The following is a 21328-nucleotide window of genomic DNA, read 5'->3' on the forward strand; positions in this document are numbered from 1 at the left end:
GAAGCTCCGGATCGCTGATATAAAAGACAATTTGTTCCCCCCTTCTTACAACTTGCCCTTTTACAACTCATACTCTGCTCACACGACTCCGTCTTTGCGTAAAGATTTCGATACAACACTTTCGACCACTATCAAACCCATCTCTTCGAGTAACCACTCTTCAAAACCGACATCATGCCTTTCACTGCTAGGTAAGCTCGCCCTCGTCTTCATTCGCGACGACGTCATTCCGACTATTCCGCAATTCATTTCATGTCGCAACAATGTAATTGTCGATATGATGTCTTGCCCCGGATTCTCGAGCTCCTCCGAGACGATGAAGCAGCAAGAAGACAAGACATGTACTGACTTACAACAGCGACATCTGCAAGATCATCCTTGCCATCATCCTCCCTCCCGTGGGTGTCTTCCTCGAGCGTGGCTGCGGCGCCGATTTCCTCATCAACATTCTGTTGACCATTCTGGGTAAGACTCTCTATCTCTCAGTCTCATCTCCGGCTCCTCCGAAGTCAAAGCATCTCGCTTTCCATGACATTCCTATCCCCGATGCGTACAGTCTTCTAACCCCACCTTGCAGGTTACATTCCCGGTATCATCCACGCTCTGTACATCATCCTGAAGTATTAAGGCGGCCTCGCACCTCGCTTCTCGGGGCCGTAGCAGTCCCCGGCCAGCTCAGCTCAGCTCGATGAGATGAGCTCTAGGGAGCGTCGGCCAGCCCCGCTCCCGAACCGTCAACGACCAGCCAGACACGGCAGCTAGTCATGGACCACGGGACACGCATTGTCTGACGGCCAAGACACCAATGACTGCCGAGGATGCCGGGCACGGCTGGGCGCATGCTGTCGCCGAGGGCGCCGTGATGAGGTGCATACTTTTCTCTTCGCTTTGATACCTTACGCCGGTGACCCACGCCTGGGCGTTTGGGTGCCGATTTCACGACAGACATGGAGTGCTCTGCAACTCTTTTTTATTCCCTTTCCTTTGTTTGCGACATGGAGGCGTATGTTGGATTGGCTCTGAAGGCAACGACGCGCTGGGCTTTTTAGTTATTAATTCGATACCCGTCAATCCAACTGATCTTTCCACTTCGAATATTTTGTTTTTCTCTCTGAATGATGTGAAGCTAAAATGGTCCGAGTTACAGTCGCGCAAGTACCGGCAGATGAAGTACACGGACTCTGGCATGGTGTTTTGATTGGCGATCCCACAATAAGTGCAATATTTACGAAGCAGCCTACCGAGACCATGACAAGATTGCGCGATGCGAAGATGATCATGATCTCAAGCCCGCACAGGGGAGGCTGCCCCCAGCCTGGTTTTACCATTTTCATCATGCTGATAACTTTTCAACCGAAAGCGAAAAGATTCTGACATCACTCATCAAAGTTCCAACTACCGGGATTGGATTGGACAAGACAAGCTCGGGTGCTTCGGTGGGTGGCTGAGCAGCTGTCATGCGTCCGTGGAAAGTGGAGTGGGGCCTTGTTTTACACCAGACATTCACATTCGCTCTGAGCTGAGCGTTGCAATGCTGCAAGAGTCATCTGACGAGAGTCTTGGGCGATGCAGGCCAGGGATGAAGCTGAGAGAGTGCTTACCGAGCATGGAGTATTGTAGAATGCTCTAGCGAAAAGCAGTTGAGTTTGACCCCTGGTGTGATTCTGATGTGTTGGGTAAAGACTTGTAAGTCGGGTCACGTGCTTTCGCTCAAGCCTCGACGTGCCTAACGCGTCGCCACACGTGAGCGTGAATTCACACTCGTCACGGTCACTATACCAACCTCATGCTCCAAATATGCCCCCAGGCAAGGTAGAGGTGATTGAAATTCTCGACGATGGAGATACAGCTTCCGAGTCTGGGGATAATGTATCTCCCCTCCCCAAGGCGGCCCAGAAAAGAAAACAGCCCGTCGAGATCGAGGAAAAGGTCCAGTGGACTGACGACGAGGATGATTTGCCCGTGAAACCGAAGAAACGAAGGGCTAAACGAAAGTCTAAAGGGAAGAAGAGAGAGGATGATGTGCATGGAGATGACCATGCCCCCGAGGAAGACTTTGAGCTCGCAGGATTGCCTGAATATCTGATTGAGCGGCGACGGAAGTTTGACGCCAACAAGAAGCGTCATCACGATGCTGCTCTCATGGTTCCTCCGGACTACACGGGTATACACTTTGAAGAAACTAGGAGACTAAGGGAGTTGGACGAACGGCCCAAATTCGAAGAGAGCAGCGGAATCAAACCCTCTCGACCATATCAGGATATCGAGTTACCCCAGTCGGCAGGCCTCATTCCGGCATCAATCGCACAGTACCTCCGAGACTACCAGATTGCTGGCGTATCTTTCCTCCACAGAAAGTTTGTGTACCAGGAAGGTGGCATTCTGGGCGACGACATGGGCCTCGGCAAGACAGTACAGGTGGCCGCTTTCTTGACCGCTGCGTTTGGCAAGACTGGTGATGAGCGTGACGCCAAGCGCATGCGGCAAATACGGCAGTACAATGACCGCTGGTACCCCAGGATCTTGGTCGTGTGTCCCGGATCCCTCATCATGAACTGGAAAAACGAGCTGAACCGTTGGGGTTGGTGGCACATTGATCTCTTTCACGGAATTCACAAGGAAGATGTTCTCAGTGCTGCCCGTGCTGGACGTCTCGAGATCGTCATCACTACATACGACACTTACAAGAATAGCAGGAGCTCAATCAACATGGTTCAATGGGACGCCGTGATTGCTGATGAGTGTCACCGGCTGAAAGACAGATACTCAGAAACCACCAAAGCGCTCAACGAGATTAATGCGCTTTGCCGCATTGGCCTTACTGGCACCGCTATCCAGAACAGGTACGAAGAGCTTTGGACATTACTGGATTGGACGAATCCTGGCCATTTTGGAACAATCGCCGAGTGGACGCAAGCCGTCACCAAGCCCCTGACTGTTGGACAGTCTCACGATGCAACCGTGGCTCAGCTCAGTCTCGCAAGGCAGACGGCCGACAAACTGGCACACAATCTACTGCCACGGTATTTCTTACGAAGAATGAAGACGCTCATTGCGCATCAACTACCAAAGAAGACAGACCGAGTCGTTTTTTGTCCCCTCACAGACCTTCAGCGAGATGCATACGAGAACTTCTTGGATAGCGCAGAGATCGATATTCTGCGAACTCTCTCTGAACCTTGCTGCGGGAAGAGCAAGAAAGGATGGTGCTGCAACCGCTTTCTGTCCAGCGGCACAAGATGGCAAAGCATTGTCTTTCCCAGCATGATTGTGCTGCAAAAGTTGGCAAACCACCTTACTCTGCTGGTTCCACAGACGACCGACGTGGACACCAAACATACCTCAGAGCTAAATACCCTTCGGACTTGTATGCCAGATACATGGAAGCACCTCTACGATAATAGGGACCGGATTAAGAATCTGGTTAATCCCGAGTTTTGTGGAAAGTGGAAAGTTCTGAAGAAGCTGCTCAAGTTTTGGCATAGCAACGGAGACAAGGTCCTTGTCTTTTCTCACAGCGTGCGACTTCTTCGCATCTTGCAGCATCTGTTCACCAACACGAGCTACACTGTCAGCTACCTGGATGGATCTCTGAGCTACGAACAGCGTCAAGAAGTTGTCGACACATTCAACTCTGATCCGACGCAGTTTGTATTTCTCATCTCAACCAAGGCTGGCGGCGTGGGACTCAACATCACTTCTGCGAACAAGGTTGTGATCATTGACCCTCACTGGAACCCTTCCTACGACCTTCAAGCTCAGGATCGAGCTTACCGTATCGGCCAGACCCGTGACGTTGAAGTGTTTCGACTCATTTCACTAGGCACGGTAGAGGAGATTGTGTACGCACGACAAATCTACAAGCAACAGCAAGCCAACATCGGATATACCGCATCGTCTGAGCGTCGCTACTTCAAAGGTGTCCAGCAGGATACCGAGAGGAAGGGTGAAATCTTTGGACTGGGCAACATCTTTAGATATCACAACGACAGCGGGCTGCTTCAAGATATCGTGAACAAGACCAACATTGCCGAAGCCAAGGCTGGTGTGAACCTCGTGGATGTCGACATGGAAAAAGCGGCCAAGGACGAGGAGACTCTTGGCATAGTCAAGAACGAGGACACAGATGCTGAAGATGGTGGCATGAGCCAGCTGGCTGCGTTGCTCACATCTGAGAACCAGGAGAAACTGCTCGAGTCCAAGAAGGCCAAAGTGCCAAAAAGTGACGCTATCCAAGCTATCCTTACTTCGGCCGGTGTCGAATACACTCACGACAACTCGGAAGTTATTGGAACGTCGAAAGTGGAGGAACAGCTATCACGCCGGGCTGCCATGACTTCATATGCAGAGGGCGATGTGGATGGTCAGAATGCTCTCTTTGCAGAGAGTGATGAAGACTGCGGGGACGGTCTGCACAGTCTCTACAACCCCCCAAATGAGGTGATGCTGCGACATTTCTGCGAGATGGCAAGAGAGTTTGGATTCGCGAATGCGACTGAATTTGCTCTGGTGGTGGAAAACTGGACTCAGGAAGCGAGGAGGAACTGCTTGGACACGTTTTACAAGAGGAGAGAGGCTAAGCTGATCCGTGAGGGTCTCGTCAAGGAAGAGGATATGAGAACGGAAGTAAAGGCCGAAATTGATGCCAAGGAAGAGGATGTGAAGATGGAGACCAAAGTTGATATTGATGTCTTTGATGTCAAAGAAGGGGTCAAGGAGGAGGTAAAGGATGAACACCTGGAGACAAAGTCGGTTGTCAAAGTGGAGGATATCAAGACTGATGAGACCAAGGAGAAGGTGGTGATCAAGGCAGAGGCTCTAAAGACAGAGGCTCTAAAGACAGAGCCCCTGGACAAAAAGGATTCGCAAGAAGTCAAGATCAAGATGGACGGCTCTAGTAAGAGGACCTCGATCTTTCTTTCAGATGACGACGACGATGATGAGCTTTAATTGGCGTTGGAGTTTGGATATTGATACCCAGAATAATTCATGATGTCTTGTTCTTTCATATGCATTGTTGGTCATTGCTGTTATACACGGACATTACTTCCCATTTACTCTGTACGCCAACCGTCTACTTGGTCAATGTTCCAAGAACATGAGGAAGCAACTCGAATCTTGGTTCACCCACTGGTGGCGCCAAATCAATCTTTTCCCACGACCCAGCCTCTCTTAATGTCTTGCCCGTAGCTCGGCACATGCGACATGAACCCATGACTTGCGACCAGAAGAGATTTGTGAGCCCTACTCATATCAGCATTGACTCTCTTGAAGCGTAATATCTTCAGCTTACATTGATAAGCGCGGAGTGGGAACCCCCCTTGTTCAACCTGGACATGCTCATAGGCATACCATCGACCGCCCTTCTTGAGACTTTCATACAGCAGCTTGATGTTCTTTTCAGGCTCAGGGATACTGCAAAGACACAAGATGGTGACAATACAGTCGACGGTTCCAGGTTCAATCCGTCCGTCCCAAGCTGCGGGATCATTAATAGACTCGATGCCCACGGGAACAACCTCATAAACACCCTCGAGCCCAACCTCCTTGACACGCCGTCTCAAAGCTGCGGCTGACTGAGGATTGGGTTCAATGCCGTATACACGGGTTAATCCATTCCCACCCTTTCGATGCCTCAGCTGCTCATCATGACCACCAACACCCCCACCAACCTTGGCAAAAACATCCGCCCACATGCCGCTCCCCGCACCAATCTCAAGTACAAGCCCATCAATGGGCGGGTTGACGACGTCCTCCACGACCTCACCGTTGTGCACGCGGCCCTCGAGCAGGGGAATTACGCGCTTCTCGGCATTGACCTTTACCTGGGGTCCAACAAAGGCCCAGGTATTGCCAAACCAGGCTTCCTTGAAGGCTGAGGGGGAGAGCAGGGTGCGGAAGTCGCCCGCGCGGAGGAGGTCGAGGATGGTGCCGGGGAGGAAGCGAAAGGATATGCTCATGAAGAGATAAGGGTCGATGAGATGGTGAAAGAGCTCCCTGAGGGTGGAGAGGATAGCCATGGTGAGCGATCAAGTAGTCCACGATATATCGAATCTTCAATGAGTATACCTTTTAGTTGATATAAAAGTAACAAGAGCGCTGTGTATGAGAAAAGAATAGGGCTTATACTTGGGGTGTTCGGGGACATTTGTAACTTTTCCGGCCCGGCATACGGAGCCGAGCGGGGCCGATGGAGGGGTGTGGTAGCTGGACCTGACGCAATTCACCGAGTTGATTGTCTTATTAGGGAGGATGAAGCTATTCCGTTCATCTTGTATGGTTCATGAGTAGCACTACTTGTATCATGGTGTTTTGGAGATTGCTTCATGGGGAGGGTCTTGGTTATGATGACGAGTAAAGTGTAACTTCGGGCATACTTGACCACCCTCGATAACTGATGAAGCTCGAGTTGAAGTATTGAAAGCTGCTCAAGATACTGCTTGCTGAAGATTTGAGGGCCGAGTTGCTCATGAGTGGCTAAGCATTCCTTGGTGTAGATAGCAATGTAGACAACAGAGGACAGTTCTGGCCAAGGTAACTGACCCTATCTATTTCCCACGTTCTTAGTTGCAACTGCTCATCCCCAAGTCTTCTCCCACAACTTCCATCGTCTCATTCTCTGCGAACTAACAAGTTCACAAAGGCAAATCCCCCCTGACTTCGACAGATCAGATCTTCCATTCCAGCATCCACCATTTTATGCCATGAAACCAAGAATCCGCTCTTGCAAGAAAAAAAAAACCATGCGCCAAACTCCTCAAACCCAATTTGTCTGTAAAGTCCCCTACAGCAGCTCAAAGTCGTCGAGCTGATCCCGATACTTCATAATGTTGCGCTTAATCTTGCTGCCGACGGTCCACGTCACAAAGTCCTCCATGCCCCTCGTAACCAGGTACGCCGGATCCGTGACCGTCTCTGTCCCCACGCGCACGTGGCCCTGCTCAATCATCTTTGTCGCCGCCTGCACATTCTCTGCCATGCGCAGCCGCGTCATGAGCACGGGGAGTCTGCGACGGGCGAAAGCGCTGACCGTCACGTTCTTCTCCACTGCGGATAGCTTGGATGATGAGGAGAGGATTCCCATGTCGTAGAGCTTGTTGAGGAGGAGCTCTTCGTGCTTTCGGCGGGTGGCGTTCTCGGGGGGGAGGAGGGAGAGACGGTGGGCGAGTTGTCGGAGAGACTGGAGGTGTAGAGTTAGCATGACATTGGTCTGTAGAGAGAGATGAGGGTATTGGAAGACATACTCCGCAGAGACGGTTGTACTTGTGGTAGTCCTCAGGCTTTTGGATCATGTATCGTCGAATGACAGCCTTGTCGCGATGTCCATTGTCCGACTTGTATGTGATAAAGTCTGTCTTGCGCAGGAGCTTTTGCTCGTGATGCTTGAGTTTTCGGACCATGATGAAGATATTTCGAGTGTCGCGACAGTATAAGAAGCCTAAGAAAGATCCCCTCGATCGAGTTTCTAGCCGTCGTCGTCGGTCGAGTAATTGGTGATGAATCTCAAAGTTTCAAGGTTGGAGTTTTGGAAAACCATCAAAAATCTGAGTGGGGCCGTTTACTCTCTGCGGAATTCCTCCGGGGGGTGGGACGGGGGCGGCATGTTCCGGGCATCTCAAAAAACCTCCCAAAACTCCAACGACGGAGCATCACCAAAAGCCCACACTCCAAGTCGAAAGCCCCGCCAATTGATTACACACGATGCCTCCTCGACTACCGACGACGACGGCCGCCGAGGCTGTGCGTGCCTTTGTCCGACCATTCTCCTGCACCGCATCCGCCGCCCTTCCTCCCCGTGACCCTTTCACGGGCAGCACCCACACTAGCCGTCTCGCCAACCTCAACAGCAACAGACGGGGCGCCGACCGATCCCCGAGAGTGCAGCCCGGCGATGCTGCCGCGCGGATGATGGAGCGGTACAAGGCTAGGGACGCGAGCTTTGTGCGCGAGAAGACGGCCCAGATGGAGTTTCTCCGCAACCAAAAGATGTCGAGCGACTTCCTCAAGCAGATGCCCCGTCGCTGGGAGGTCGGTGATGTCTACTCGCCTCACGATCTGAGTCCCGTCGAGATGCAAAAGTGGAGGAAGAGGTCGGTGCGGAACGTGGATGTTGTTGATGCTCTCGGCATCAGCCCTCTCGACATGTACAAGGTGAGCTACCTATCTTACACTTCAAATGCCCCTCAACTAACGTGTATAGAACTTCTCCCTCATTGAGCACTTCACCTCTCCCTCGGGCATGATCAACCACTCCCAACTCACCCGTCTCCGACCCGTCAACCAACGCAAGGTGGCCAAGATGGTCCGCCGGGTCCAGGGCATGGGTATCTATCCCACCATCCACGCCCACCCCGAGATGCTACGGGATCAATTCTTTGGTCGACATTAAGAAGCCTAGTTTAAAGTCGGATTGTATGAGATCATGTCATGGTCATTATTTTTTTGGTCATATGTATAACAGCCACGACCTCTATGTAACATATTGATACAGTTGTCTACATCAAAAACCAACTTTTGGAACATACCCCCCTCCTTTTTGATCATTTCCCTTTTTGATACATTTCAAGCTTTCAACACCCTTTTGAGCTTGAACTGGCATAGCGAATCTCTGTTCAACCGCTTGCCTCTGTTCTCCAGGACTTCCCAAGCCTCTGGATACTGCGCCTTGGCCCATTTCTTAAAGGCCTCCTGCATCGCCTGTCCTGGCAAAGCATTGAACGCTATACCTAGTCTGTTGTGTGTTAGTCATGACAAATTTTTGGCAGTAGTCGGGGTCAAACTCACGTCATGTCATCCGGTTCACTCGACGTCCTTGAGCGCATCTCTGTAATCATGCCCTCCACCTTCTCCAACTCCCCGCTGCCAGCCATAGCTCCCAAGTAAGCGTTGTAAACCTGAGGCGGGATTTCCACGTCAAGCGTTTCCAGCTGCTTCCAGATTGAATGGGCCTTCTTGGACCCTCTTGGGCTGCGCTCAAGAGCCCAGAAGATTGCTTCCAGACTGGTATATGTTGGACCCTCAGGCGATGACGCTATCAACTGCCAGAAATCGATTGCCTGAAGAGGCTTTTCGCTGGCTGCGTAAGCAAGGATGAGCGATGTGTACAGCTTCGTGTCTGGCTCTAGCGTCATATCCATCTTGAGCATGTTGTGGACCATCTCCAAAGCCTCTTCGTCTGGGCTTTGTGATAAACCCTCAAAGCAGGAAACATACGTCTCGCGCTTGGGATGATAGTCGTTGTTTCGGTGTTGCCGCATATGGCCAAAGACATGGGTTGCCATATCTGGGCGCTTGCGCTCGAAAAACGCTTCCATCAGCTTCACACGGTGTTTGAAGCTGAGATCCTGGAAGAACTGCCGTAGAAGTTGATATCCGGCCCATGCCCTTGTAGTACTCAGCTCGTTGATACAAAAGTCCACAAGAGCGTCTTGGATCACTGCTCGCTCTGCGGCGCTGTAGTGAAATGCGTGGACGGACAGAACATCCATCACCTCAAAGTGCTGCTCGTTCTCCAGGAAACGGATACAAATAGTAGCGACCGTTTCTGGATCGAGGAGCACTTGAGTCTCCTCTGAAGACTCAAGCATCTCGGAAATATGCTTGTAATCCGGTGTCTTCTGGGCGCAAAGGGCAACGAGATACTCGTTGAACAACTGGCTAAACTCCCACCAAAGGTCAGGCTCAGCATGCCAGGGTTCAAAGTGCGCTACCTTCTTGTAAGCAGCCTGAACTCCTGGTAAGTAGCCTGATAGGAGGTGCATCTTCATCAGGATCAGATGGGATTCGCCATTCAGCCCACGCCCCTCACCCTCGGCAAGTGGCAGTATTTCGTCCACCAACGCTGGATCTCCCATCTCGATGGCAGCACGAAGGAGGCCGTTGATGGTGCTCGTATCAGCCTTGAGAATTCCGTTAGATATCTTTTCCATGTTGGACATCATGACCTCCACTTCCTTGAGGCCTTTTCCAAGGATCAGAATTCCCTGGAACAAAGCATCCCAATATTTCTTTTCAGTTTTCTGGCCACTCAATCCTGTCCCTAGTTCGAGGAAGAAGGGCACCGCCCAGTCCTTCAGGTCGTGGCGGGCAGCAAAATGAGCCAACTGAGGGTAAATCTCAAAGGAGCGTTGCTGGCCGGAGATTTCTTTCTCGAACCAGGCCTTGACCTCGGCGGGCCGGTTTCTCTGGATGAAAAAAGAAACCATAATGGTTTGAAGGCGCTTTCCATAAGGAATACCGTTCTCCTCGGCGTATTGAGCCAGTTCCAGCAGCTTCTCCTCGTGTCCGTCAGAGGCCAAGGCCTGAGCTACGGACAAGAAAGGAGTCCGTTTGAAAGAATCGCTGCGCTTGACAACTTCCTTCCAGTGGGCACGGAGCAAGTCCAGAGCTTCCTCGGAGCCTCCAAAGGCACATAATATACTGAGGTACTGCGGCCACTTGGCACCAGTGGGTGCCCATTGCTCTTTGTCCAGATTGCTTGAGCAGAGGGTGGACCATATGGACCTGGCAAACTCGAGGTGGTCCTGGGTCTTCTCACGAGGTCTCAATTGGGCGAGGGCGTCGAGGGCCTTGACTATGTCGGATCGTTCCAGGCTCTGTTTCGACTCGGGGGATGTTTCGCGCTGTTCCACAAGATAGTTGAGAAGTCGGCGGCACTGCATGGCCTGGGTACCATTCAATGGCCTCCGGCTAGACATTTTCCCATCAAAGAATGATCTCCAAGCTTGAACCAATTCCTCCGTCGGCGGGGGACGCAGATTGTCGAGCATGCGACTCCGCCAGACCATAATCTTCATCCATCCCGGCTCGAATTCGGGCTGCCGCACCTCTCGAGGCGCCTTCGAAAATAGGCCTTCGAATATGTATCGGCGTGACTGCCCATTATTTATCGATCTGGGAGGGAGGGTTCGGCGTAGGGGAGTCGAGTAGAGTGCAAAGGACGGGCATCGGGCGTGCTGGACAAGGACCCGTCGAGCATGGCGGGCCAATTGTGCCCTCATGATGGATTTGTCTATGAGATGGCGGAACTGACGGGATCAGCTGGGTTCTCAACATTGTCGACGATCGAATTGTTCCTTACACAAGCATATTTGAGGCGGATATTGCGCAAAAGATGGCAACGGGAAGCTCGACACGGCAGTTTGGGATCTCAAAATCCAATCGCAGCGCTCTCAATTTGGAGGTTTGGAGTTTAGAAGCCTTGGCCGGGGTTTAACCGTTTGTTCGACCCGCGATGAGCTGCCCTCCTTGATACCCACCTCGAGGTTGGCCTTTTTGCATATTTCCATATTATTTGGAGAACAAGTTATTGAGGCCGAATGTCATAAAATATATGATCTTTACGCAACATGTTTGGGATGGCATGGTTGGTGACCTATTACTGCTCACAGGGAGGTGTAACATGTTGAAGTGAAATAGTAGTGAACCCTGCAAGGTGTAACAGAAGATGTTGTCTATGAGTGGTTTCTCATTCCAATTGTTAAACACCTCTGAGAGCAGTCTAGCTTTCGAAAGGTGACTCCTTGTCGCCGTGGTTAACTGATTGCCCGCTTCTTTATTCCACCAGGCATTAAACCCCAGCACCTATTTATCTACAACTACGTCATAGGCCATCGATATAGAAACCAAAGCTTTAAACCAGACTCACTCTTCAGCACAAGTCGGACCAATTATCACTGGCGGCTCTTACAAATCATCAATGATACTCACGTTGATATCCGCTTCGGCAGCCCATCCGTCATCACCGAGCGGATACCCCGCCCGGTCTCGCAGTTGTAAGTGGGGCCGTGGTAAGGACGGAAGGTGCTGGAGTGAGCAACACGCATGAGGGCACGATGATGAGAGCTGGAGTTTAGCTTCACATCTCCGATATCACTTTCTTGTTGGGTATAAAAGCCGCAGGAGCCCCCATTTGCAGCATTGTAGAGGTTTTTATCAAAAAGATTGTCCATTAGCTTCCGTCATCATGCCTCTTGTCGCTCAGAATCCGAAGCATCGCGTCATCCTGGGTCTAATGACCTTTGGACCCCCTGGTAGTGAGGAGCTTGATGCACGTATCTGCGATTCGGAAACATTTACCAAGGCCCTCGATGTCTTTCAGGGTCGAGGATACAGCGAAATCGACACAGCACGCGTCTATGTCGGTGGTAAGCAAGAGGCCTGGACTCGCCAGGTTGGTTGGCAGGAGAGGGGTTTCACTCTGGCCACCAAGGTCAAGTATCCCAGGGACCCTGGCGACAATACGGCCGAGAAGGTTGTTGAGTCGGTCGAGACCAGTCTGAAGGAGCTCGGAACCGACTGCATCGATGTAAGTCTTCCATCACTTTATGAGGTCTCGTTGTCTAATACGTTGATTAGCTGCTCTACCTCCATCGTCCTGATCGTGGTATCCCCTTTGCAGAGACGCTGGAGGCCATCGATAAGCTCCACAAGGCAGGAAAGTTTGTTCGATTCGGCATCAGCAACTTTGCGGCGCATGAAGTGGCAGAGGTTGTCATGACCTGCAAGTACAACGGCTGGGTGCGACCCACGGTGTACCAGGGCATGTACAACTGCGTCACCCGTTCCATCGAGTCGGAACTCTTTGTCGCATGCAAGCGGTACGGACTCGACATTGTCGTGTACAACCCCATCGCCGGCGGCTTGCTTTCTGGCAAGATCAAGTCACGGGACATTGCGCCTGACAGCGGCCGCTTCTCGGACAACTCTAGGATTGGCAAGATGTATCGCGATCGCTACTTTAGAGAGAGCACCTTCAAAGCGTTGAGTGTTATTGAGCAGGCCGTGGAGAAGCACGGGTTGACCATGATCGAGACGGCACTGCGGTGGATGGTTCACCACTCCCAGCTTCGCATCACCAACGGCAACGATGGAATCATCATTGGCATCTCCAACGTGGACCAGCTGGAGAACAATCTCGACAACCTGGAGAAGGGGCCGCTCCCCGACGAGGTGGTGCAGGCACTTGACCAGGCATGGCAGTTTTCCAAGGCAGATACGCCCAACTACTGGCACGGGGAGTTGGAATACGGATATAATGTCCACGAGGCTCTCTTTGGTGCTGGGGCGAAATAAGTCAGGAACCCGACAGCTTCTATGGAACTTGGGTACTGTACGTAGGCAAGGCAGACGAAGCAACAGAGCTGAGATAAAGGCGCCAACTCACGTGCCGTCCTCTGTGACTACCGCGCCTCATCTGGTTATCTCAACCATCTCAGCTGGTGGTGGTGGTGTGGTGAGACGGGTGCTGAGCGCGCGTGGTGGTGTAGGGGGCACATGACCAAAGGTGTCATCGTTATCGTGGGACCAGCTTGGCACCTTTCAGAAACCGACTCATGATAGCTCAAGAGTAGCGCAGCACGCAATCAGATGTTGAGACGGAATAGCACATGGCATATATTAAAATCAAAGACTTCAAAGAATGTGCGCATGAGCCCCCTTGACAATCTGGAACTTTGTACAGCATCATCTGGCTCATGGCTCATGGCTCATCAGCAATCTCAACGCCGCGATAGGCTCTCCCCGTCTCCAGCAGGACGGCTCAGCGGGAAAGGCCCCTGAGAAGTCTAATCTCGTCCACTGTAGAACCCGCCGATGGGCCGTTGATGACCCCCGGGCCCCCGTGCCCGTGTTCCCCCCGCCCTGTTGGTCCCCCATGCCGTGCGGGCCCAAAGCTGCGAGACAGCGGAGACCCCCTGTCGCTTCGGGGTCTTGGGACCCGCCGCCGACCACTCAACTGCGACTGCGCGCCAGCCGAATGGGAATCGATCCAATCCAACCGATGTTCTTTCAACACCAGCACCAAAACTACCAGGCATTCATTCGACCTGGTGCAACAAGTAGGAACACCTGTTTTTCGCTCCTTTTTACCCTCTCCTTCTTCTTTTTCTTTTCCTCTTCTTTCTTCCCTTAATATCCCTCTTCGCCGTCTATGCCTCGGCGTCACGACAAAGACCAAGAGGTCCATCTCCTTCAAGGCCACGACAACGATCGATTGTCCATAGACTCATCCCCCCTGTCCCGCGACGACACCTTATGCGAACCAGAAACCCGGTCGACCGACAGACAAGGTAGTCCTGGTGCTTCGGGCGCCGCTTCCGATCTTGACGGCTCGAAACGTCACCAACGCGATACAAATACCGACGGCAACGCCAGCCGCGAGTGGCTAGAGTTGGACGACATGGATGCGAATGGCCTCAGCCGTCCAAAGTACCATCGTCATGCGGGTGGACGATCTGGTACTCCTCTGCTTCATAAAGAGGACGACGATGACCGCGGCCGCGTCACTCATACTGCGCATGGCAACAGAAGGACCAGCCTAGGGTCGGAGAGGTCGAGCGAGGATGAACATCCTTATCATCGAGAGATGATGGAGAGGCCATCTTTCAGTCGCCGATCGACTATGCGCAGCCGTAGCCCTCAGACCGTCGCCGAAGCCGCCGAAAGCTCAACGCGCAAGAAGTACACGTATGCCGCATTCTTCCTTGTCATCAGCCTGGTATCGTTCTGCGTCCAGACAGAACTGAGCGCATACATTCAGCATGATCTTGGCTGGGACAAGGCGTACTGCATGATGTATTTCACCCACGGCTCGTGGATCGTGCTGTGGCCTGTTCAGCTCCTCATCCTGCGCTTCCAGAAGCGCGACATTCCTTGGCCAGTCTTTTGGAAGCGACACAAGCAGCATCTGCGCACAACCGCCATCATGATCGAGACGCAGACTCTCGACGTTTTTCATCTTTCCATTCAGCATCGCGCGCGCCCCATTCGTTACATCATCCGTTTTACCGTTATCATTACCTGCGCGCTGACCGTTGCCGGGCTGAGCTGGTACATTGCCGTCAGCTTGACGACACCGTCGGATCTAACCGCCATTTACAATTGCTCCGCCTTCTTTGCATACGTATTCTCTGTACCACTACTCCACGAACCCCTGCGCCTCGACAAGTCTGTCGCCGTCCTCATCGCCATTGCCGGCGTGCTCGTCGTTGCATACGGAGACACCAAATCGGAGGGCACCAAGGACGTGGAGGCTTCAAACCGCTTTTTTGGAAACCTTGTTATCGGCGTGGGCTCTGTGCTGTACGGCCTTTATGAGGTCTTGTACAAGCGTTTTGCTTGCCCCCCTGAAGGCGTTTCGCCTGGTCGCGGCATGATCTTTGCAAACACGTTTGGTTCTTGCATCGGTCTTTTCACACTCACTGTTTTGTGGATTCCCATCCCAATCATTGACTTCTTGGGCATTGAGAAGTTTGAGCTACCAGTTGCTTCAACCTGCTGGTTGATTCTGTTGGCTGTTCTCATGAACGCTACTTTCAGTGGCTCATTCCTTGTGCTCATCTCTCTCACCTCGCCCGTCCTGTCTTCGGTCGCCGCTCTACTGACCATCTTTATTGTGGCCATTGTGGATTGGATGCTCACTGGCGAGCCTCTCAGCTTTGCGGCCATCATCGGTGGCGCAATGATCGTTGTTGCGTTCCTTGGCTTGACCTGGAGCACGTACCGAGAGATGAAGGAGCACGAGGCCATGAAGCCAATTGTGGACCTGTCAGACAGCGACAGGGACGGTGACATTGAGAGCGACGATGATTAAGCATTGTGTGTATTACTGGCATGACTCTTTTGTTTATCTAGAGTCCCTGGGATCAGGGACGAGGTGATGGCGTTGGTTTATCTTGGAATCGGTATCTATGTCGTCTTGCATACTCTGGTAGTTGGGCTCGGATATGCATCCATCGGTGGTCAAAGGCGTTTTCTCTGGGGCTCAAACGCATGGTTCAACAGGGCCTCGGATTTACAAATCTGTTGAAAGCTGGTCGGGATAAGATCAGTAATAGATATTACATACATTCAAGTAGAACCTCATGGTTAATATACTGGATGATGACTTTCCTTGCGCTGTTATCAGTAAAACTCCCCTGAAGCTTCAAATTTCCAATGCTTCCATGCCATCGTGGTTTCCGTCGATACTCTCCAGCTCATCTGCTGGGACTTCAGGAAGTGCGTCTCTTATAAAGAGGCCCTCGCTCTCCTCCCTCCAACCATTCACGCCGTCGATGTAAGCATCATAAAACCCCCTTCGCCAAACTCCTTCTGTCGGCGCATCACCACTCTCAAACACCTTTAGCTTTTCCCAGCCTGGTTGAGGGACGGGATCCAGTATCTGTCTCATGAGGAGCGAGTAGGATGCGTCGCACTCCAGCCATAGGTCGGATAGGTTCACACGAGAAAGACCATCGCTCTCCCAAAAGTCTCGGTTCTTAGGCATGAGTTGGACAAATAGGTGCTCAACGGGCGGACAGTTGGGGATAAGAAAGTCGGCGATGTGGTGGGAGAGAGGGAAGATGGCGATGTAAGAGAGGGACTTGAGGGTTGAGCGCATCACGTTGAACGAGGTGTCGGTGGGTTCGAATATCACAGGAAGGAGAGTTGCCGGTGAGTAGTGAAAGAATTCGTATGTCGAGTAGACCGGTGCAAAGGAGCCTTCGTTGATGAATAGTGAAGTCCAGTCTCGTATGGCGAACAGGTCGATTGGGAGATGACTCTCCCTAGCTGGACTCTCTGACGGCAAAGCGTTGGTCCTCTTGGAAAGGTCGGAAATGCCAGGTTCGCGTGATAACGAGATAATGTAGAAGGTACTGTTAAAGGCCCAGTCACTCGACAGGTCTACAGTCCTACTAAGAAGTGAAGCGACAAGATCTGGTGAACTGATCAAGGTGACACGCAAGGGGTCAATGACGTCGAACAAAGCATGCCACAGCCAATTGTTATCCCAATGTTGTCGACCTCTCTCCTCTTCAGATCTCTCTTGACCGCCTTGGTCAGCGCGCTGGGGCTCTTGAGTCAAAACGGACCAGAGGAGGTTCCACGACATGGGCCTCTCGGGCTGATGAGACTCGGGTGGCAACAGACCCCAAAACTGACCATCAGCATATCGATGCTGTCCAGAGCCCCTAGGAATGTCCATAAAGATGGTGAAACTCTCAACATGCTTCGATACACCGCTCCTGCGAAGAAAGTCCAACACGTCGACACCCGCAACGATGTCTTGGCACGTCGGCTTATAGAAGCGGTGGAAGCACCATACGACGTGGCGGAAGAGGAGGTGCGTCACGGAGCGCCTCCAGATGCGGCACACGAGGGACGCATTCTTGAGGGGTGTGTCCTTTCCGGAATGGACGGGCCTCGAAATCTTTGACGGGTCGCGGTAGAGGCCGCGCTCAAGGCTGGAGTCGGAGTCGAGGAAGCTGAGGATGTGAGCGATGAGCTCATTTGGGAGGTGCTGCATGGTCGGTGGCATGACCTGACAACGGCCTCTTTTATCAACACAGGAATGAAAAATTGAGATGAGATAGAGTTGTTTAGAGCAGATTCAATGGATTTGTGCTCTGGATGAGATGTCGTTGAAGTTGGTAGGATTCTTGGGGATGCAACGCAACCTAAACGTAGGTAGATGGGTTTACCCCACGTCAGCTCCCCCAGATCCCTACCTCCCTCCCTTTTGACGTGACTAGCCTCCTTTCTGCCTTACGGAAGAAAGGGAGTGGCGAGTAGAGGTAGACCACGCAACACTGACCGCGGAGTGTGCCGTGCTATCAGATATTATACACAATGGTAAATTCATGTCGCCTGCCAGCCGCATCACCAGTCGGAGCATCCGGAGGATATATGACATGTACTCGGATCTGCAGGAACCCGTTCATATATGGCTCGGGCTTGTCCAATGAGCCAACAGGATCAGGTTGGAAACTAGGTAAGCTGCCTATCCATTGTGCACGGGTTGAACAAAGACGTGGGCTGATGAGTCGCCTCGGACGGTTTACAATTAGCCAAGAGCTTTGATACTGGACTTTCATCTTATTCCATGAGTTTCTAAAGGTGGTGATTGTATAGACAGGCATTCATCCTCCATGGCCAAGTCGCTCTAGTAGTAGTTGATAGCTGTCAATTGATCCTGGTGCGACAACAAGATGAATGCACAGATGCAATCGAAAGAAATCTTGATGATTATAGTCAGGATTTTAACAAGCGTCTTCTCTATAGTCGAATTTTGCGGGCCGATGATCAATCTATTAGACGTTTGCCTTGAGTGTGGTGTTAATCAAGGACCTTGGAGATGCCAACATCAAACAGTCATCTCCCATCAAGAGGCAACACAATCCCCACAGACTCAAAACAATGGCAAATTAAATCAGTTTGACTGGGCCATTCACTACCTAGGTATACCTAGGCGGCCAGCCGTCGGCAGGTGCCAAACGGCCGACGCAACTGCCCGCCAGGTGCCTCTCTAATCCTAGGCACATAAGAAAGTGCATCCTGTGATGACTCGAAGTTTTGATCCTGATTTATTTATTAAGTGAAAGGATACCCGCATATAAGCTCGCCCATGAAAAGAGTTTCCGACTTACACTCGCTCTTCTCTCACATTCAGCACTTGCTTCTCCTACGCCATGCCTACCCACGTCTTCAACACGGACCTCGACTCCTTCTCCGAGGAGCAGATCGAGAAGCTCGGCGCCTCTCGCGCTGCCATTCTCGAACCCGCCTTTGACGAATATCTCATGTCCGACGACCTACATGAGACACCTCTCCCTCCATCCTCGATACAACTCCTCCCCGCCTCAGATCTCAGCGTAAAGCTCACACGCGCCGCCAAAAGCGATGCAGCCATGGAGATCAACATCAACAAAATCTCTGACCCGGACGCGGACAACTTTATGGGCTTCAGCACCGAGGATAACTGTATCGTTTTCAAGGGCGAGATGGGGCTTTTTGATTCCTTCCTCGAGTTTGCAGAGTCCATTACCCAGGACAAGGACGTGACTGTCGTGTTCAAGACTGCCAACGAGATTCGTATACCTCGTCAGGGTCTTGAGTATGGCTTGAGTTACGAGAATTTTGCGGCGCGTGTTGAATTGTTGGAATGTGCCATGTGGGTTAGAGCTTCACGGCCAGGACAAGGTGAGGTGCCTTTATCGACTTGTCATGAGCTTTGCTCACTCATCTCAGGATGCAACTCAGAACTCGATACCTCATCAAATACGATTCATCCCAGCACACCCCCTCAGAACCTACCATTTGGAGGAGTCATTCCTTCAAGCGCTGGGACGTCCGACTTGGACCATCAACGCAGCAGAACCATGGCGGAATGCAGAAGTCCCTCCAGCGACTCATCACTGTCTCCTCCCCCTGAGATTATCACCACTCCACCGTCATTCAAACGCCTGAGAGAAGAACTTCTCGGCAACGAAGACTTGACAAGGGCCAGCGATGAAAACCAGACCAGAACGCCAACTCGAAGAGTTCGAATCAGAACCAGAGGGTCGACCAAAAAGTAACATGGACGATTGGAGCAGCTGCATACGCCCAAGGACGGCAAGCTCACCACATGATGTATGAGGGACGAACAAAAGGAACGATTTGATGACAGTCTTGCTTTAAATGGATGGCTTACCGAACTGGACGGATCTCCCAAACTAGTTGGCGAGAATACTAATGATTGTCACTTGCTGGATTATGGATACCAAGCAGATATCTTGCAATTCACATCACATCTGGAAACTCAAAGTGAAGCTGTAAGCTCTATGTTCATTCATGAGTGAATATCTAGGTAGTAGATCAAGTGTGATCAATCGTAATCTAAACGCCAACCAATGCCAAGTATTAAATCCATAGTGTAAAGGAGAGGAAGAAGAAGAAGCCCGCTATCCAACCCGGATGATGCGCTCATGGTTCATTAAAAAAGTCGTAATAATGCCATCTAAGCCTTGAGGCCGCAGTCAGTGGGCTTGGCGTGGTAGACCTGGGCGTTGATACGGCCGAGCTGGGCAGCCTTGCCGTTGGTGAGGTCGTTCATGGCGCGGAGACCCATGTTGACACCCTCGCCGGCGTGGTCGATGGCGAGGACGTGGATCTTGCGGCCCTGGTACTCGACGCGGAAGCATTGGCCGCAGTTGGGAGAGTTCCAGCCGGCGATGGTGTAGACGCCGCCGATGTAGGGGAAGCGGGGGATGTCGGACTGCTTGTTGAAGCCATAGCGGGTGATGAGGCCGTTCTTGCCGTCGGAGCAGGCGACGGATGTCATGGCTCGGTTTCCATCATCGTAGCCGGTGTCGTAGGAGACTGGATGTTCATGTTAGTCTGATGTAGGCCAGTGTTGGAGAGAAGATGTAGAACTCACCAGTGGTGGCCGAGGCGGCAGTGGCGAAGGTAAGGGCAGAGAGGACACCGGACAGCTTCATGATGATGGTTGGTTTGTGGTTAAAAGGTGGTGATGGAGTTGTGAGTGTGAAGATTGTTGAGCTGGAGGATGAGAGTGTTGGAGTGTTGATGAGAATGATGATACAGAAAAGAGAACTATATTGACGAGCGTTCAAGGTCTCTTTATACTTTACTGTCCAGACCATTCGATGCAGTACATCTCGTAAAGGCAAGCTCCAACGGACCATGCATCTCTCTCAACTCCGTCACGAGCTCACGATGATCGTCCACATCTCCACATGCAAAGTAAGGCCAGACGGAGGCTTGGAGGCATGGCTTAGCTAGGTTCTCTTCCCCGTACGGATAGCGTCATAGGCTCTGTTCTCTGCCGACCGTCCGGGAAGATCGCAGTAGACTTCGAGGCCCAGCCTCCCCCACGTCGTTCGGGTCCGGATTTGGACGAAGCCTCTCAACTGACAACGTTGCTAGGGTTGCGCCTTGATGCTATTTCGAGCAATCAGAGCTAGTGTTAGTGAGCCCGTGCTGCCATAATCCTCGGTCCAGACTTGGGTCCAGAATAATTCCGCGCATTGACAGACTTGAACTTGGCCTGTTGTGGGGTAAGGGTTTTTTCTCGTATTCTTGTCCACCTCCACCGAGGAACCGACGTAACGTATCCATTCTTGTCTTTTCCGCTGCCCTTGTGAGCTATCGGAGCGGCCGGCGAGGCCCGCGAACTTACGGGGACAAGATCTTTGTTCAGTATTACTCCGAAAGGGCCAACTTCTAGACCCTTTGTTGTGAAAGTTGAACTAGAGATGGGCGTCGTTCGATCAGGTTGCTACCGTGGGGAGACGAGGTGGCCCAGATGACCTCGCCACGAGGGGGGAAACTATCAACGGTGCGTGATGGTCCTGCGGTGCTATGCTTGCTGAGGCTCGTATTCCTGCATCGCTGATGCTGCGCCGAACGCCGTCAAGTCTCGCCAAACTTCTGGGGCGCACTCCCGATTGGGAAGTCAATGGCATGGCGATCACCTCAGCTTTCGCTTTCACAAAGTCCAAGGCAGCGAATTCGAGAAGTGATCATCGTCGAGAGCATCAGGCGCGGGGCCTCGTAGCATGGGTGA

At 52.0% G+C, this 21328-nt stretch overlaps 11 protein-coding genes across 11 annotated transcripts; 6 read left to right on the top strand and 5 right to left on the bottom strand.

The window, feature by feature from the left end:
• Nucleotides 1-72: 72 nt before the first annotated feature.
• On the top strand, nucleotides 73-1093 carry NECHADRAFT_73710 (uncharacterized protein). Its single transcript, XM_003050834.1, has 3 exons — nucleotides 73-191; nucleotides 359-465; nucleotides 578-1093. The coding sequence occupies exons 1-3, from the start codon at nucleotides 175-177 to the stop codon at nucleotides 625-627; spliced, it is 174 nt and encodes a 57-aa protein (XP_003050880.1). The 5' UTR covers nucleotides 73-174; the 3' UTR covers nucleotides 628-1093.
• Nucleotides 1094-1797: 704 nt separating this feature from the next.
• On the top strand, nucleotides 1798-4950 carry CHR2121 (SNF2 superfamily RAD26-like protein; the record flags this gene model as incomplete). Its single annotated transcript, XM_003050835.1, has 2 exons — nucleotides 1798-4626; nucleotides 4717-4950. 2 exons carry the CDS (start codon nucleotides 1798-1800, stop codon nucleotides 4948-4950), a joined length of 3063 nt encoding a protein of 1020 aa, XP_003050881.1.
• Nucleotides 4951-5074: 124 nt separating this feature from the next.
• Nucleotides 5075-6020, bottom strand: NECHADRAFT_41285 (uncharacterized protein; the record flags this gene model as incomplete). Its single annotated transcript, XM_003051229.1, has 3 exons — nucleotides 5075-5244; nucleotides 5294-5624; nucleotides 5673-6020. 3 exons carry the CDS (start codon nucleotides 6018-6020, stop codon nucleotides 5075-5077), a joined length of 849 nt encoding a protein of 282 aa, XP_003051275.1.
• Nucleotides 6021-6784: 764 nt separating this feature from the next.
• Nucleotides 6785-7400, bottom strand: NECHADRAFT_40840 (uncharacterized protein; the record flags this gene model as incomplete). Its single annotated transcript, XM_003051230.1, has 2 exons — nucleotides 6785-7180; nucleotides 7245-7400. The coding sequence occupies 2 exons, from the start codon at nucleotides 7398-7400 to the stop codon at nucleotides 6785-6787; spliced, it is 552 nt and encodes a 183-aa protein (XP_003051276.1).
• A 301-nt stretch (nucleotides 7401-7701) lies between these two features.
• NECHADRAFT_80585 (uncharacterized protein) lies at nucleotides 7702-8389 on the top strand (the record flags this gene model as incomplete). The annotated part of the gene is made up of 2 exons (XM_003050836.1): nucleotides 7702-8151; nucleotides 8201-8389. 2 exons carry the CDS (start codon nucleotides 7702-7704, stop codon nucleotides 8387-8389), a joined length of 639 nt encoding a protein of 212 aa, XP_003050882.1.
• A 173-nt stretch (nucleotides 8390-8562) lies between these two features.
• On the bottom strand, nucleotides 8563-11000 carry NECHADRAFT_40969 (uncharacterized protein; the record flags this gene model as incomplete). The annotated part of the gene is made up of 2 exons (XM_003051231.1): nucleotides 8563-8731; nucleotides 8785-11000. 2 exons carry the CDS (start codon nucleotides 10998-11000, stop codon nucleotides 8563-8565), a joined length of 2385 nt encoding a protein of 794 aa, XP_003051277.1.
• Nucleotides 11001-11866: 866 nt separating this feature from the next.
• On the top strand, nucleotides 11867-13395 carry NECHADRAFT_61333 (uncharacterized protein). The gene is made up of 2 exons (XM_003050837.1): nucleotides 11867-12307; nucleotides 12358-13395. The coding sequence occupies exons 1-2, from the start codon at nucleotides 11966-11968 to the stop codon at nucleotides 13072-13074; spliced, it is 1059 nt and encodes a 352-aa protein (XP_003050883.1). The 5' UTR covers nucleotides 11867-11965; the 3' UTR covers nucleotides 13075-13395.
• A 535-nt stretch (nucleotides 13396-13930) lies between these two features.
• On the top strand, nucleotides 13931-15902 carry NECHADRAFT_104536 (uncharacterized protein; the record flags this gene model as incomplete). The annotated part of the gene is made up of 1 exon (XM_003050838.1): nucleotides 13931-15902. One exon carries the CDS (start codon nucleotides 13931-13933, stop codon nucleotides 15590-15592), a length of 1662 nt encoding a protein of 553 aa, XP_003050884.1. The 3' UTR covers nucleotides 15593-15902.
• Nucleotide 15903: 1 nt separating this feature from the next.
• On the bottom strand, nucleotides 15904-17287 carry NECHADRAFT_93741 (uncharacterized protein; the record flags this gene model as incomplete). The annotated part of the gene is made up of 2 exons (XM_003051232.1): nucleotides 15904-15939; nucleotides 15992-17287. 2 exons carry the CDS (start codon nucleotides 17285-17287, stop codon nucleotides 15904-15906), a joined length of 1332 nt encoding a protein of 443 aa, XP_003051278.1.
• Nucleotides 17288-18449: 1162 nt separating this feature from the next.
• On the top strand, nucleotides 18450-19192 carry NECHADRAFT_80590 (uncharacterized protein; the record flags this gene model as incomplete). The annotated part of the gene is made up of 2 exons (XM_003050839.1): nucleotides 18450-18931; nucleotides 19009-19192. 2 exons carry the CDS (start codon nucleotides 18450-18452, stop codon nucleotides 19190-19192), a joined length of 666 nt encoding a protein of 221 aa, XP_003050885.1.
• A 375-nt stretch (nucleotides 19193-19567) lies between these two features.
• Nucleotides 19568-20328, bottom strand: NECHADRAFT_69590 (uncharacterized protein). The gene is made up of 2 exons (XM_003051233.1): nucleotides 20180-20328; nucleotides 19568-20121 (listed from the first exon to the last, which is right to left on the bottom strand). The coding sequence occupies exons 1-2, from the start codon at nucleotides 20238-20240 to the stop codon at nucleotides 19760-19762; spliced, it is 423 nt and encodes a 140-aa protein (XP_003051279.1). The 5' UTR covers nucleotides 20241-20328; the 3' UTR covers nucleotides 19568-19759.
• Between the last annotated feature and the right edge of the window lie 1000 nt (nucleotides 20329-21328).

Source organism: Fusarium vanettenii, assembly GCF_000151355.1.
Source record: "Fusarium vanettenii 77-13-4 chromosome 5 genomic scaffold NECHAsca_5_chr5_3_0, whole genome shotgun sequence".
Taxonomy (NCBI): Eukaryota; Fungi; Ascomycota; class Sordariomycetes; order Hypocreales; family Nectriaceae; genus Fusarium; species Fusarium vanettenii.

Excerpts from the sequence above, each read along its gene's own strand:
- NECHADRAFT_73710 (XM_003050834.1), top strand. Across the intron at positions 466-577 it reads CATTCTGTTGACCATTCTGG|GTTACATTCCCGGTATCATC; the intron begins GTAAGACTCTCT and ends CCCACCTTGCAG.
- NECHADRAFT_61333 (XM_003050837.1), top strand. The coding sequence starts at position 11,966 with ATGCCTCTTGTCGCTCAGAATCCGAAGCATCGCGTCATCCTGGGTCTA. Across the intron at positions 12,308-12,357 it reads TCGGAACCGACTGCATCGAT|CTGCTCTACCTCCATCGTCC; the intron begins GTAAGTCTTCCA and ends TACGTTGATTAG.
- NECHADRAFT_69590 (XM_003051233.1), bottom strand. The coding sequence starts at position 20,240 with ATGAAGCTGTCCGGTGTCCTCTCTGCCCTTACCTTCGCCACTGCCGCC. Across the intron at positions 20,122-20,179 it reads TGCCGCCTCGGCCACCACTG|TCTCCTACGACACCGGCTAC; the intron begins GTGAGTTCTACA and ends ATGAACATCCAG.